Source organism: Papilio xuthus, unplaced genomic scaffold, assembly GCF_000836235.2.
Source record: "Papilio xuthus unplaced genomic scaffold, Pxut_1.1 DF828142.1, whole genome shotgun sequence".
NCBI lineage: Eukaryota > Metazoa > Arthropoda > Insecta > Lepidoptera > Papilionidae > Papilio > Papilio xuthus.
In genome coordinates this window covers 6,153,776-6,169,549 of record NW_013530507.1, presented here as the reverse complement: position 1 = coordinate 6,169,549, position 15,774 = coordinate 6,153,776, and the positions used below count along the sequence as shown (strand labels likewise).

General features: G+C 33.0%; 2 protein-coding genes across 3 annotated transcripts in view; both read left to right on the top strand.

The window, feature by feature from the left end:
- The first annotated feature begins 2,746 nt into the window (after positions 1-2,746).
- Positions 2,747-4,734, top strand: LOC106114158 (uncharacterized). Its single transcript, XM_013307256.1, has 4 exons — positions 2,747-2,934; positions 3,469-3,659; positions 3,987-4,100; positions 4,519-4,734. Exons 1-4 carry the CDS (start codon positions 2,820-2,822, stop codon positions 4,651-4,653), a joined length of 555 nt encoding a protein of 184 aa, XP_013162710.1. The 5' UTR covers positions 2,747-2,819; the 3' UTR covers positions 4,654-4,734.
- Positions 4,735-7,236: 2,502 nt separating this feature from the next.
- LOC106114396 (lipid phosphate phosphohydrolase 3) overlaps positions 7,237-15,774 on the top strand; it is a 57,909-nt gene continuing 49,371 nt past the window's right edge. Inside the window, exon 1 of one of the 2 annotated variants that reach the window (XM_013307586.1) lies at positions 7,237-7,444. In XM_013307586.1, the coding sequence (XP_013163040.1) occupies positions 7,316-7,444 (129 nt within the window). In that variant the 5' untranslated portion in view covers positions 7,237-7,315. Of the gene's footprint in view, positions 7,445-13,368; positions 13,798-15,774 lie in introns of those variants that run through there. The other variant, XM_013307587.1, reaches the window with a different exon arrangement.

Below are 15,774 nucleotides of genomic sequence, written 5' to 3'. Positions count from 1 at the left end.
ATCACATACCGTATAGCCTTAACTGCCAGTTATTTTTAAACCATTTAAATACACAGCCACCGAGCCGTGTGTCCGGTGAGTCATGGAATTTAAAAAAAAACTATTTACTTTCGCGCGCATGACGCACTAAGTTATACAGTTGGTACTGGCCGCACATATTAAATGTTGCCAACAATAGAATAGTGGCTTTTGCGGTTATTGGAAACAGAAGCTTGTATTAATTTCATACGTAAATATTATATTGCATACTAAAAATAAAATAAATTTAAGTTATCTTACTAAATGTTTAGATGTATGGATCGATGTTTGTTAAGAGATATCTTCAGATCGATACATCTCGCTGAAATTTGGCACAGATGTAAAACGCAATCTGGAGGAAGACATAGGCTACTAAGTTTTTTTTACCGCGCACAGAGTCGGCTGTGGCATCTAGTCAATTTATAAACATTATCTGTCTATCAAATAAAAATTACTAATAGTATAAAAAATCTTTTTCTTACCTCTTTTTAAAACTACGCAGTGGAAGATTGAAATTGTCCCCACTGAGAGGCACGAAGTCTACCCTAAATTAGGGGTGACTAGGCCATAGTCAATGCTGACCCAGTGTTGACTTTACACATATCTTTGAATTTCTTTGCAGATATGTGAGGGTTTCACTGTCGTATTTCCTTTTAATAGCTGTGACTTTAGCAACAATGAACTTTTTTCTTTACATAAATTATCCAATAATCGATGTATTAAGGCTTGTCATAGGATATGGCTTAAGAAGGCGGGCCCATGGAAGTAAGCTAAAGCGTTCCCGTGGTGCCCGCCATAATGCGTCAGAGGGCAGTCAGGTTTTAGTGGGTATTCTGGTCACCTTCTGTGGCCGGCGAGTCCCACACTCCCTACGCCATTGCACCGCCCGGCGTAGGCGTGCGTAAATGCATTTCCTGACTATAAAAAAAAAAGGATATGGCTTAAGAGAATAATCGATTTCTGGGATTCGAATTCTCGACCACGTGATCGGAAGTTCGTACTCTTAACCATTAGGCTATCGGCGCTCTATACTTTCACTAGACACTTTCACTTCTATTTGTATACGACCGTTGTCAAGTGAGTTTCCACTGCCGAGACAGTATGCAACATATTGTTATCTCTGTTACGAATAAGGATAAAGATTAGGTCTGAAAGAGATAGCAATATGCCTTAAAAAACTACTGATTACTTTATCTTCTTATTATGCCATCTTTTTTCGAAGGTCGGCGATCATTAAGGGAACTTGTTGTCACCGCAGTTCTGTAAAGTGAACGGGTACTCCGAACCACAGGTCAAGCCAATAAGGATACTTTTTAATTTAAAAATGGCAACAAATAACATGCGAACGAATAAAACAATTGGAAATCGCATAATCAGGAGCCAAGTTACGAAGTAACAAAAATAAAAAAGGACCATACAGACGTATTGCGAAGCTCTTTCTTTTTTTAGAGCCCGCTTTAACATCTTCGCACGAATTGGCCCGGCTCGCCCGGTGAAATACCACGACCACACAGAAACAGGCGTGAAGTGGAAGCAATTCCGTGTTTCGTTTGATGAGTGTGCGTCCCGGAGGCCTAATATAGTCCTCTTTCCCTTCCCATCCTTTTTCTTATAAGGAAAGGATGGGAAGTGGAAGTGGACTTTCCGGATGAGAGGATGCATGGGAAGAGAAAATATTTTCTTTCTGTGCATCCTCTCCTCCGTCGATTAAAGGTAGGCAACGCATATGCAATTGCGTATGTCTGTGGGCAACGGTCACTTCGCTATTTCAGCGATTTCAGGTGGCCGCTCGCTCGTCTGCCACCATATATTATAAAAAAAAATAATAAAGTACTGCTTTTCTTGATATAAGTACCTAATTAAAAATTATTTCGCTTCTTTAGACTGTAGATTATTTAGATTTTTCTTTTATATTATGAAAAAATTAGCTAATACAACTAGTTTTATAATTATAAAACTTTAACGTTTCTTTTGATAATCTGTGCTGTTTTAAGTACCAACATGTAACGTACTTCGTTGAACATTTCTTAATCCAATTCAGTCACGAAGCCGTAAAATATAATTTTGTTTATCGCATTTCAAATTACATAATTACATCGAATTATATTTTTGCTTTAACATTTCTTTTGACTTAATTACTTGTAACACGAAATATTTTATTAATTTTGTAAGTCGAAAGAAAACTAAGTATTGTGAAAAAATTATTAAGTTGAGGTTAAATTCCTATAAAGACATACTTTTTTTATAAAATACATAATATTTACATATACGCTGTCGCCCGCGACTCCGTCCATGCGGAATTTAAAAATATCTTAATAAATAGTCTATGTGTTATTCCAGATAGTATTATACATCTATGCCAAGTATCAGCAAGATCCATTTAACCGTTCTGGAGATACTTTCAAATAAACATGCATCCAAACATTTGCATTTATAATATTAGTAAGATAAGCGATTGCTTGGAAATGAGAGCTTTTGCTTCGTTCCTATTAAAACGCGCCTGTTGATTTTACGTGACAGCTAATTCTATATATATTATTAGTTTAAATCCAAAGCACTGCTACAAACTACGAACATCAGCGCCAAGATGGCGAAAATCAAAAACGCACAATATAGTACGTCTTATAGCCAGTCCACGTCGACTTTTTTTTAAATAAAACCTTTTTTGATCACATAGCTTTCAATTATTATGAAAAAAATGACATTTGACATTACATATGACTTTCAAAAATGCCACACTTACAATATAACTGCATAATTCGATGTTCTTTGGTATTATTTAAGGGATCTAAGAGTGAAATATGAATATACCTGAAGTTTATTCTTATGAGGAGCAAGCGATTAACACTGTTGTTTCGGTGATAAACCGAGCCAAAGAAATGTTGGGTGACCGGCAGACTTTGAAGCAACTCGCTAGTTAATATTGATTTAGTATTAAAATTTAGCTGTGGCACCTAATTCCGTCTGCACGGAATTAATTAGTAGCCTATATGTTCTTCCAGCCTATGTTGGTCTACATATGTGCCAAATTTCAGCAAAATATAGCCGTTCTGGAGATACCTTCTACCAAATCCCATTCATCTAAGCTTTTTTTAATTTATATTATTAGTAATAAATATTTTGGCCTATTAGGACACGATGCAGTAATGTAGCGTAAAAGATTAAACATCCCTCTCAAAGTTGAACTCTCCACAATTATGCTCTCTCTTTCACTCTCTTCCTCAGTCTTGGTGTGTTTACAACCAATGAACCAGTAAGACTGTCCTTTAGGAAAGGATTAAGGATTCATTTCAATTTCTTGTTTGGCTCACCCTTTATGGATTAGACCAATGTAGAAATATTGTTAAAATAGATAGGTTATATCTCAATATGTAGCTTTAGTTTCATTTTTGGCAATAAATAGCTACCAAGAGACATTTAGGTTTACTAAGATCATACTTTTCTTCACAGATAGTCGTGACGTTTACGCAGCACCCGCTAAAGTGAACCTGTCACGACTGGAGCCCCCTTTAGCTATAACCAGCCGGGACCTTATCGCCGACACCATTGAGAAAACATGGAAACTGACAAATCTTTTTAAATATTCACTTAAATATAAAGGCAGCTCTAAAGACGAATGTTTACAGTATTTCTATTTCGAGGTAAAAGCTAAAGAAAAAAAACTAAAAATTATTATATTTATTAAGTTAAAAGTGATAGCGGTTGAAATGTTAAATGAAAAACTTCTAGTCAGTTTAAAAATTACTAAAAAAATGGGACACGCCTGCAAGCAAAACCTTTCGATCAAAAAAATATCAAAATCGGAGCACCAGGGGCGGAGTTACGCGGTAACACACATAAAAACATACAGACGAATTAATAACTTCCTTCTCTTTTAAGTCTTCTAAAAAGTAATAAAAAAGTCTTATTTATAAAGGTGATTTATTAAAGTAGAAAAAAGTCCCTCATCAAAGTGATCTTATTTCCAGGCCATCTTCAGTCAACCGACAGTATCTTACCCAATACCACAAGCTACAGCTTCAGCGTTTTTCCGAGTTCAAGATAAACTTATAGAGCCACCGGAGAAACGAGGAGTTCCAAAGGTAAGTTACGCAACAAAAAAAACAATGCAGAATACGATATTATAGAATTAAAGCAAATTTTGATTGCATTTATGAAAGAGACAGGAGCAAAGGAAACAATAAAATAGAGCATAGAAGGAAGAAGCTCGTACCGTCTTATAGCCACATCCCAATTTAACAAAAGATGGGGTCGGGGTCAAACCCTAGTTTACTCATTGTAAAATAGGCAATAATGACAATAAAGAGAGACCATGTAAGGCTAATTTAATATAGAAAAATGCTAGAAAAAGGACAGGCAATGAAGTGAACAATAATGGACAAAGAAGAGAGCAGATAAAGGGGCAAATAAGGGGCAATGATGTGAGCCAAGTATGGTCAAAGAAGGGGACAGATAAAGAGGCAAGGAGTATTACACAAAAGGGGATATATTTATTTTCAGATGACGTTTAGAGTAGAGGGTCACCACATCGACCACGACATCAGACATGTACTGCTGCCAGCGGACTGGCTGCTTGCCGTCATCATGATGAAAGTCAAACTCTACAGCAGGATCGAAAGTTATAATATTTTTTGATTTATTTTTAATTGTTTACTCATACAATTTATTTTTAATGAATGAATGGGTATTTTACTAGTGATTGACTATAATTATATTTTGACTGTAATAAATGATACTACAGTATGTTATTTTTTATGAATATTTTATTGCAATTTCTTAGTCAAGATAAGACAAAAATATTGGAGGGATTACTAATTGTCATAAATTAAATTAATCAGGGGTTTAATTTAATTTATTCCCCATATCTTAAATTAGTAATCTATATGCAAATGAACTAAAATGAATACAATACATAATCTAGACGAGGATGCTGGAGACAATAAGATGAAATCACTTCTTATAAAAAACGGATGAAACGAACCAATTATTTTTAACTCGTGGAACCCAGTCGTTAAAAATAACAATAACAGATATGATCTTTGGGGTCCATAATTTTATTTTTTAAAGGATCGAAATGAGAGGCTATTCTGAAAGCTACGAGATGAGTCTTGTAGTATCTAAGATTTAGAACTTCGAAATAAATAACCTAATCTTGAATTAAAAAAAAAATCAGCAACAAAAATCTTTTAAAGCGCAAATTTAAGGGTACGGATATACCGACTATTTTCATGAACAAATCTTTTACTTAGTTGGAATTTTACAAAGAATATTAGTAAATGACGAATAAGATTCCGATATTTTCACATACAATACAGGATGTATTTTATCCCGAAATAAATCCTTAAAATGGATATCATAGCAAAGTATAGCCTTAAATAGTTTTGTAATGACTCATATGTAGTTATTCGAATATTCCGCGAACAGACAGAGATTCAGCATTTAAATATACCACCAACCTTAAAGACGATTAAATAATTTATGCAGGAAAAAATATGTCATTCCAGACATTATAGAATTCTAAGAAATAAGAAACTCCTTTACATCCTATTATGTTGGCAGTGTGATAAAAAAAATAATGGATAAACGTCTTAGGATAATTATATTCAGTGACCTTAGCACGAATATTTGTGACAAGCGCCATCGAATATCATTGTAAAGCGCCTTCTATCGGACGTAAAAAACACTAAAAATGTCATACTAACCTTTTTTTTCAGAGGGGAATGCTTTATGCATACTCCGCGCCCCGGGGGGGACACGATAGTAATGTGGGATTCTCTTCCGGATGGAAAGCATACCCACTAAACCCCTCTGTTCCTCCTACGCATGATGGCGAGGCCACGGGCACGCTTGCGCTTTCGTCCGCGACCTCGCCTGCTTACTAATCTTATTAATATTATAAATGCGTAACTTTAGATGGATGTTTGTTTGAATGTATCTCCAGAACGACTGTACGGATCTCAATGAAATTTGGCATACATACAGAACATAGTCTGAAAGAACACATAGGCTACATATTTTTTTTTTAATTCCATGCAGACGGAGTCTCGGGCAACTGTTAGTTTTGAAATAATTGAAGATGAGTACAAAGGTGCTTGTCGCAAATCGTGCGAGACCCACAGTACGCATCTGGTCCAGAAATATCATACCAACGAAGTTATCAATTCGTCCGAAAAGAGGGCGCCACATAGTATAATATAATATTAGTAAACTTACTATGTGGCGCTAGAGGTTAGTATACTAATATTATTAATATAATTGCATTAATGTAAGGGAATAACCCATCGCAATGGCATGACTAACTGTAAATTGTGATTAGTTTAAACGTGTTTAATTGACCACGGAAATAAAACTGATATGGATGGCGTTTGTGGTTATAAATTAGTTAAATTAAATATTAAATAATAAGTTTGTTAGTATCATTATAATTTTAACAGTTATATAAATATTAAAATTTAGACTAATTATTGGATAATATATTGCGGTTTAGTTTGAGTCATAAAGAACACCATGTATATACGGCTAGCCCGTGATTCCGCGCGGAATTAAAAAAAAATGTAGCTTATGTTCTACATCTATGCCATATTTCAGGGAGATCCATGAATACATCCAAATATTCGCATTAATAATCATCATCATCATCAGCTCACTATACGTCCCCACCGAAGAGCTCGGAGGCTAACCTTAAGTTAAGCGTGATTAGGCCATAGTCAACCACGCTGGCCAAGTGCGGGTTGGTTGACTTCACACATACATTTTGAATTTCTTCTCAGATATGTGCAGGTTGCATCACGATGTTTTCCTTTACCGTAAGAACGTCGGATAAATGTACATATGTAAATCGGAAATGGAAAAACACATTGGTACATGGCGGGATTCGAACCCAGGACCTGCAGATTGCAAGTCAAGTGCTTGACTCCTGAGCCACCGACGCTCCTTAATTTTAGTAATAATATTAGTAAGATAATTAATACCCGACAAAATAGTTCTTCTGGATCATATTCTAATTTCCATATTGAAACAAAATCGAATCTTCCATTATTCCTAAAAGTAACACATTCATAGCTTAACAATTATCTTCCAACTTAAGCTGTTTGTAAAAAAAAGGTTGCCGATAAATATTGAATCTATAGCAAAAGCTTAAGCTCAAGGCTTACCTGACTGACTCAGCCAACCACGTTTCTCTATAATGACCTAAACCTGTCATTCCAACGCGCATGTCTTGCGCGTGCGCACGTGTTCCGCGCAAATTTCAAACATTTTTTACCCGCTAAAGTGTTCTTAGTGAATTAAGTGCAAAATGGTGCGTACATATCGAGTTGTGACGTGTTTCAAGATGCCTAAAAGGCAAACGAAAGTGGCTCCCGCGACTAGTGGAGATGGAGTTTTTACCATAGATCTATCGTCCACTTCAACCCTGGATGTGGCAGTAAGTGGTATTATTTTTAGTAACTGGATATGGCTCTTTTCATTTGTAATTTTTTAATACTAGTATTATCTTGATAAATGATTTAAAAATCTATCTTTTTAATGTTATAAATAGTTAGTACCTGGATGACCGAGCTTTGCTTTGTATTTTTTTTAATTGATAGTATTATTATTCGCCAATAGATGTCAGGAAGAGTCATATTTTTCAGTTGAGACTACTCAAACTCCTCCTTTTTGTTATTTTTCTTCCAAGTTTATGTTTAAGTTGATTATCGATTAAACACGAATAAAATGACATTTTGTAAAAATGATTCCTAGCTAGATCGATATATCGCCCCCGAAACCCTCTATATACTAAATTTTATGAAAATCGTTGGAGTCGATTCTGAGATTCCAATTATATATATACAAATTGCTCATTTAAAGATATAAGATTCAAAGAGGTAGGGAAAACATCGTTAATGTTATAACCGGAAAATAGTTAATGGAGATTTAAATCATTGTTTGGATCTTATTGCAACGTAATAGAGTCTAATTTGGAGATCTTTTTAAATGTAATTAATTTTTTTATTTGATTAGTAATTATTCTAAATATAGAGACGATAACAAATAATTACAGGTTTGTTTGAATCAAAGATCAAATCCAAACTAATTTTTTGCGTACATGTTAAATATTGCGTTCAGGGTTAAGATAGAAAACCCAAACCAAAATTATGATCAGAATCGATATATAACAAAGAAGCATTTCAACATATGTGAGGTTGTTACTCTTTGTCAGCAAGGATGAGGCTGCGGCGACCGGTTTGTCTGTCAGTCATGAGAGATTGCGCCATTAAGTTTTATAATAAAAATAATATAAATAACTATACAATGTATCATATCTAGCTGATATACTCTCTTACTCTGTGTTTCTGACACAAAAATCCCAGTTTTAAATTTATTGCTATCTCTATTTTATCAAAGACTAGTTAATATATAGATCAGTTAAATAATAAGCAGCTCTTCAAGGCATTAATTCGAAAAAAATAAAAATTAATAGTATCCTAAGTCCGTCTCCTGGCTCTAAGCTACCTCCTCACCAATTTTCAACCATATCGGTAAAGCCGTTCTTTAGTTATAAATAGTATAACTAACACGAGTTTCTTTTATATATACCAAAGAACTGGACAGAGTAGAGAGACAAATTACGAGGGATCAAGACACTTTCGGACACCAAAACAGTACCCAATTTTTGCGGCGAAAAGTTCTCATAAGTCACGATAAAAAAGCTAACATTTCAGTAATTCTTGGAGTTTTTACCTGCTTATACATTAACGGACGTACAATACTTCATTGAACATTTTTTGCTGGGATAACTCTAAGATACTTTACAAATTATTTTGCTGTTCTAGACACCTTATTGCGTTAGGATAAAGTTCAGTTTGGTTTAAATTAAAATTATTATATTTGTAAATAATTGTACTAGTATACTTGTTATTTGAAAATAGAACATATCTCCTTGATTTTAAAGTTCAATTTTAATTGGCAATTAATATAAATATACGGAAGTTGTTCATTGCTATCGTAATACATCTTATTTCTTTTAGATAAAGTCGTATTTTGTGTGTTTTATCAGCAAAATATATTTATGTTTTGTATTAGTACAAATGCAATAATAAACTTTATTGCTATGGTATAAGGTAGTTAATTGTTTGATTGTTTTGGTTATATTCTAAAAGGCTTTGTAGGAAATACCTCAGTTGACTTAAAGGGAATTCCTTTGTGGATGTTTCATACTGGATAAAGTAGTCGAATAGTTTAGGAGTTAGTTTTAGTAAATTGCGAAACATTTAAGGTCTTTGTTAAAGGAGTTCCAGACAAAGGAATATTTTGCATACATCAAATTATATTTAGGATACGTTTAAAAGCATTTTATTAATCTAAAGAATTGTTAATAGCATTTTGAAAGCTTTATCATCTAGCTGTCGCCCGCGACTCCGTCTGCAATAAATAAATTTTTTTTCGTAGCCTATGTATTCTTCCAGGCTATGTTTACATCTATGCCAAATTTCAGTAAGACCCATGCAGCTGTTATGCAGATACCTTCTAACATCCATCCAAACATGCGTCCCGGAGGCCAAAATTAGTCCTCTTTCCCTTCCCGTCATATTTCTTATAAGGAAAGGATGGGAAGTGGAAGAGGACTTTCCGGATGAGAGGATGCATGGAAAGGGGAAAATATTTTCTTTCTGTGCATCCTCTTCTCCGTCGATTAAAGGTAGGCGACGCATATGCAATTGCGTATGTCTTTAACAGTGGTAGAGCCCGCTTTAATATCTTTGCACGAATCGGCCCGGCTCGCCCGGTGAAATACCACGACCACACAGAAGACAGGCGTGAAGTGGAAGCAATTCCGCGTTTCGTCTGATGAGTGTGCGTCCCGGAGGCCTAATTTAGTCCTCTTTCCCTTCCCACCCTTTTTCTTAGAAGGAAAGGATGGGAAGTGGAAGTGGACTTTCCGGATGAGAGGATGCATGGGAAGGGAAAATATTTTCTTTCTGTGCATCCTCTCCTTCGTCGATTAAAGGTAGGCAATGCATATGCAATTGCGTATGTCCATGGGCAACGGTCACTTCGCTATTTCAGCGATTTCGGGTGGCCGATTGCTCATTTGCCACCTTTTGATATAAAAAAAAATGTCTATGGGCAACGGTCACTTCGCTATTTCAGCGATTTCAGGTGGCCGCTCGCTCGTTTGCCAGCTTGTGATATAAAAAAAAAACATTCGCGTTTATAATATTAGTACGATTTAGTACCGTGTTTTAGTTATTTGGTTTTATTTTCTCGATTTAACTCTTTTTTGCAGTCATAACAATCTCATTGTGCTAATTTTGTAGTTAGTCATGGAAATTGATTTCTATTGTGCATTGTTGTACTTTTTCATACATTTGTAGTTAATAAAACGCTACATGAGAGCTAATTTTAACCGTCTCAGATTAATATTATATAAAAATTAACATACAGACAAATTGAGAACCTTTACCTAGGTTTAATCTTAAACTTCATCTTAATCTTAACTATAATATAAATGCAAAAGTTTAGATGGATGGATGGATGTTTGTTTGAAGGTATCTCCGGAACGGCTGAACGGATTTTGATGAAATTTGGCACACATGTAGAACATAGTCTGGAAGAAAACATAGGCTATTATGATTTTTTTTAATTCCGCGTTGTCGGAGTCGCTGACGGCAGCTAACTATACTAAAAGAATTTTTTTATTACTTCAAAGTTAAAGAGGACAGAAAAAATATCACATCCATCCATCCATATAACATTTACTTTTGATAGAAGTCATAGTATATAAGAAGATACTTTGATTAATATTTATTACTTATTTAATAACTAATTAAGCATTTTACTTAATTACTTAGCGACATTGTACAAAGCTAATGCGGTACCGCTAACTTACCACAACTTACCCTTTACGTAATCAACCGGTCATGTAATAAGTATAAAGCCATCCAAACTTTACGATTGCTCGCATACACCGCAGAAAACATAACATACTGCAAATGTCTATGTAACGTTCGCTTCGCTTTAGTTATATCAGCTGCAAGCTGTGAAATTAGGTATCGATAAGACGTAAAAAGATCGGCATGTTCGCCATGTTCGTGATTTTCTCTACACACATTTTGCACGCATTTATCATCAAGCCGCCATAATGTTTGCATATTATAAAACAAAGTTCTGAAAAGCTTATATAATCTAGTTTCTGGAAACCATATCGAAAGTTGTAGGTAGGTTAGCCCGTGTGCCTAAGTCTAGGAATTTCTTATTGTTTTATAAAATGAAATTTAACAAGAAACGACAAAATAATTACGAAATAGTTTTTATTTGATAATTTGAAATGTAGAATATTTTTTTCGCAGACCAAAATATCTGTATAAAATATATCATGCCTGTCATTAACATTATGTTTTAAAAGAGGATTTTGGTCTCAGAAACCTACGGTAAATGAATCTTTATAACTTGCTGACTGCATTTAATTAATAAGATAGCCAGAGATGCTTTAAGAGAGATGATTAATAATAAAAACTGGTCGGCCATGATCTCAACTTGATTTCTTCGAAGCCTTATTGAGCATCGGAATGTAATCACGATTTCAAATAACATATCTACATACCTTTTTAAGTATATCAACATGTCTGACTACAATTTAAAAAGATTTTATACTGTTTGTTTATTATAATGTCTTTTCTCAGCTTGATTAAACATATTTATAACCTAAAAACTAATTTAAAACGATTTAATTCACAATTATTTGGTCCGGTTCCGACACCGATTTTAGTAGTTTATAATATCTGACAAAATTTTAAACTAAAAAGCGTATAATTTAAAAATAATTCTCCGAAACAGAATTCTAACCAACAAAATACTAATATTATAATTCAATATAAAAACACTCATTTGATTAGTGTAAAAGCGTAAACTAATTTTAAAAATGGCGTCGGTTTTTTCTCGTCACGTGCACTCGCGCGGCAAACGTGTTTTAAAAATATATACATTAATCAAATTATTAATTAATCTCTGCCATTTCTATTGGGAAATATTTTATATTAATTTATTTGATGGATAGATTCTAAAATATTAATAAAAATATAAATAGAATACAACGACATTTTTTTTAAAATTAATATTTAAAAACTGGCTTTAAACAACAACCTTTAATTTAAAAATTGCGACTGACAGTTTGTGACGGATGAAATAGAGCCATCTGTTGTCTGCGTTTTAAAACATTTTTTAAATTAGAAATATATTCGAAAACAATAATATAAAAATGTGAAAACGAATATTATACAAGTATCATTGGAGTGAAAACCCACTTTATGCGAATAATTACTAAAAACACGTTTCACCGCAGATGTTTTGCCGAAGGATTTTAATTTATGCGACCTTGTCGTGTTATTTACAATGTACAGTTACTGACTTCTATAGAAAGAGATAGAAAGTGTTTTCTTGCTTTGTTTTTGTACTAACAGTTTGCTTTTAAAAAGTTAACTGTTTCATCGAACTAACTAGAGTTGAATGCTTTAAAGTTTGTTGCATTCTTATAATTATTGATTAATAAACACAAATGAGTAAAATGAAAATACTTCGGTAATAAATGAAATAATCGATATGAGTGTTGTTTCTTTTGTCCTTTGTTTTCATGGGGTTTTTTTCTTTTTCCAATGGTATTAGATAAGTGTTCCCTGACAAATAAGTTACTATTCTATACATGTATTGTTACCTAATACCTATATTATCTATATTTTGTATTTGTACCAAGAATCTGTTTAATGATCGTGAGAAAAGCATAAATGTTTTTTTTATCTAATCTTTACAATCCTTTCCTTTCCTCTTTACAAAATTGTTAACGTTTCGGAGTAAAATGAACAAGGATCTTTTTTATGACTTAAGTTTAACATTTTAAAGCAATGTTTACTTTTTATGTGTAATTTTAAAATGGATCAAAATAAAAAATAGTTTTATAAATGCGTTCCATACGCCATCTATTATCTAATGGCGTAAATCAAAGTTTGGAAAATTCAGCGCCATCTCGTAGCGAGTAGATTAAGAAGTTAAATTTCACGATTGTAAAACATCTTTGAAAGCTTTATCAAGTTAAACGGAATAATATATACCAATATAAACGAAGAAAATAGGTGTAAATGAAAACTCTATATAATCTTTAATTCTAAATGTTTCCATTGCTACAGTACTATATTAATCAAACAAGCAAGCAATATTTTAAATAGTACTTTCAAACAACTATTTATCTTAACATATTGAACCCTGCAAGGATTTTTTATTTTAAAACCCGCTTAAATATTTCCAAAGTAATAATTACTTATTTTTTGTCAGTATGCTTATATTGAATGTAATATTTACTTTCCGTAGCTTTTTCCAATTAGCCGTTTAGCTACTGCATTTGAAAGCCAACTTCCAATACGCCAACGTCATCAAACAATGTTGGCGCTGCGTTTGTACTTTGCACGGCTACGGCGCGGCCGGCGCGTTGAGCCCTCAATGAAATGCGTTCAGTCCGCGACCGCATCGCGCGCTTTATGAACGTACCCGCTCAAATTTGAATTTCGAATTCGAACGTTCGAAATATAAGACGCGCCACGAACTATTTTATTTGACATTTATTTTTTTTAATAACGAATCGATTATTTTTGACGTGCATTTTTGCGATTTTTTTTTCTTAAATTTTTGTTACATTTACCATCGTGTTTGTGTTGTGTTTTTTTTTCAAAAAGTCTTATTTGGAAAATGTTCTGCGCTTCTTTCTGTTCTTCGTCAGAATAATCGGTCGCATCGTATAATTTTTTGGTAAGTTTTAACTGCATGTTTCTATAAATATTTTCATTGCAAGCCAGTCGCATGTCTGTTTGTTTATTTTATATGTTTATGTCATAAAAATATTTTAGTGCACCGTAACTGTTAAACGGGACGCAGTTAATATTGACATTTCAGTTTGGTTCCACTAACTATATTAATATATAATATTACCAAATAGGAGTTGGAAGAACCATATTATGTACCTTTCATAAAAAAAAACAAGATAAAAATTTACTAAATAAATTTCTAATTGGATTAACTAGAATTTAACTCTAGTAATTATTAAACGCAAAGAAATTACCTAATTAATTTTAAAAAACTTAAACATCTATAATGTAAATTTAATTATGTACGTCATTGTTTTATAATCACAATAATAATTTATTTCGCGAAACTAATTTTTAAACGCACGCAATATAACATAAAAAAAATATAATATAAAAATAGTCTCATTTTTTAAATATAAACACTTTTTATAAATGTTATATATTTTTTCTGAAAAAAAAAACATTGTGGCTCAAAAGTCAACGACCTTTGCCATTATCAAAATAGTTAGCTAATAAAAAATATTATACTGCATAGAAACGTCAAAAGGTAATTTATCCGTATCTTTTGACGTTTTATAATCAGAGATTTTATCATTTGAATTCGGCCTACAGAGTATAAAATAACGTAATATGTTAGGTAACAGACACTTCAAAAATTATGCATCTATGGAGATGTTACTGCGTTCAAAAGTAAACAATCTCGCATCAATTTCCCGCGTATTACACTATCAAAATGCTTTTTGTTTTTAAAACAAAAGAGGATCAAAATGTCCGGATTTTTTACAGTTCTTTTGATGACATATCGTTTATCTTTATAACAAAACTAGCTGTCGCCCGCGACTCCGTCCGCGTGGATATATAAAAAAAACTAAAAATAAAAAAATAACAAATAGTATCTTATGTCCGTCTCCTGGCTCTAAGCTACCTCCTCACCAATTTTCACCTAAATCGGTAAGCCGTTCTTGAGTTATATATAGTGTAACTAACATGACTTTCTTATATACATATATAGATATTAGAACAAACTGTCCAAAACACGAATCCAATGCAAAATTCTAATTAATTACAAATCGTTAAATAAACGTAATCTATCGATTTAAAGTTCAAACCCAGTCAATTATTAACTTCGTTATGCGTGTAACATAAAAAAAAAAAACGAAAGAAAAAATGTTTTAAAAAGTGCAACCAGTGTAAAGAATCTACGATGATAATATTTTATTATCTATAAACTAAATATTAGCTTTTATTTTAAGTAATACAACTAAATTAATTTTTTCAAATATGTCCGATAACCTTATGTGCAGTCGAATTATTTAATTTAATGTTACAATTCAATACGACAAAATATATATAAAATTACATTCATAATAATGTTATGTTTCAAAAATAAACTATCCTAAAAGTAAATTTCTACAGACACGAGTATTATATATTACCATCTCTTTCATTCTGTTAGAGAAAACAAAGACAACGATATGTATGCACTAGCTGTCGACAACTCAGTCCGCGTGGTATTAAAAAAATAATAAGCGTATGTGTCCTTCCAGACTATTACATCTATGCCAAATTTCATCGCAATCCATCTAGCCGTTATTAAGATACCTTCCTACAAACATCCATCCATCTGAACGTTCGCATTTATAAGATTAGTAAGAAGTAAGATTAATATCAAGTTTGAATTCTACAGTCGAATAAAATATTGCGTAGCTTCATCCCGCGTCATTTTACAAACACGTGGATTAATTTGAAGTGTTAAAAAAATTCCTTTGACTTTATCGAAATGATTACGATAAAAAAAACAAAGTTGTAACAAAGAAATGTTATCGGTTATTTACGTCTACAGATAGATATATTATGTAACAGACGATGCTTAACATAATACAATGGGCCTTTTCATTCTTTTGTATCGCGGGGGGGGGGG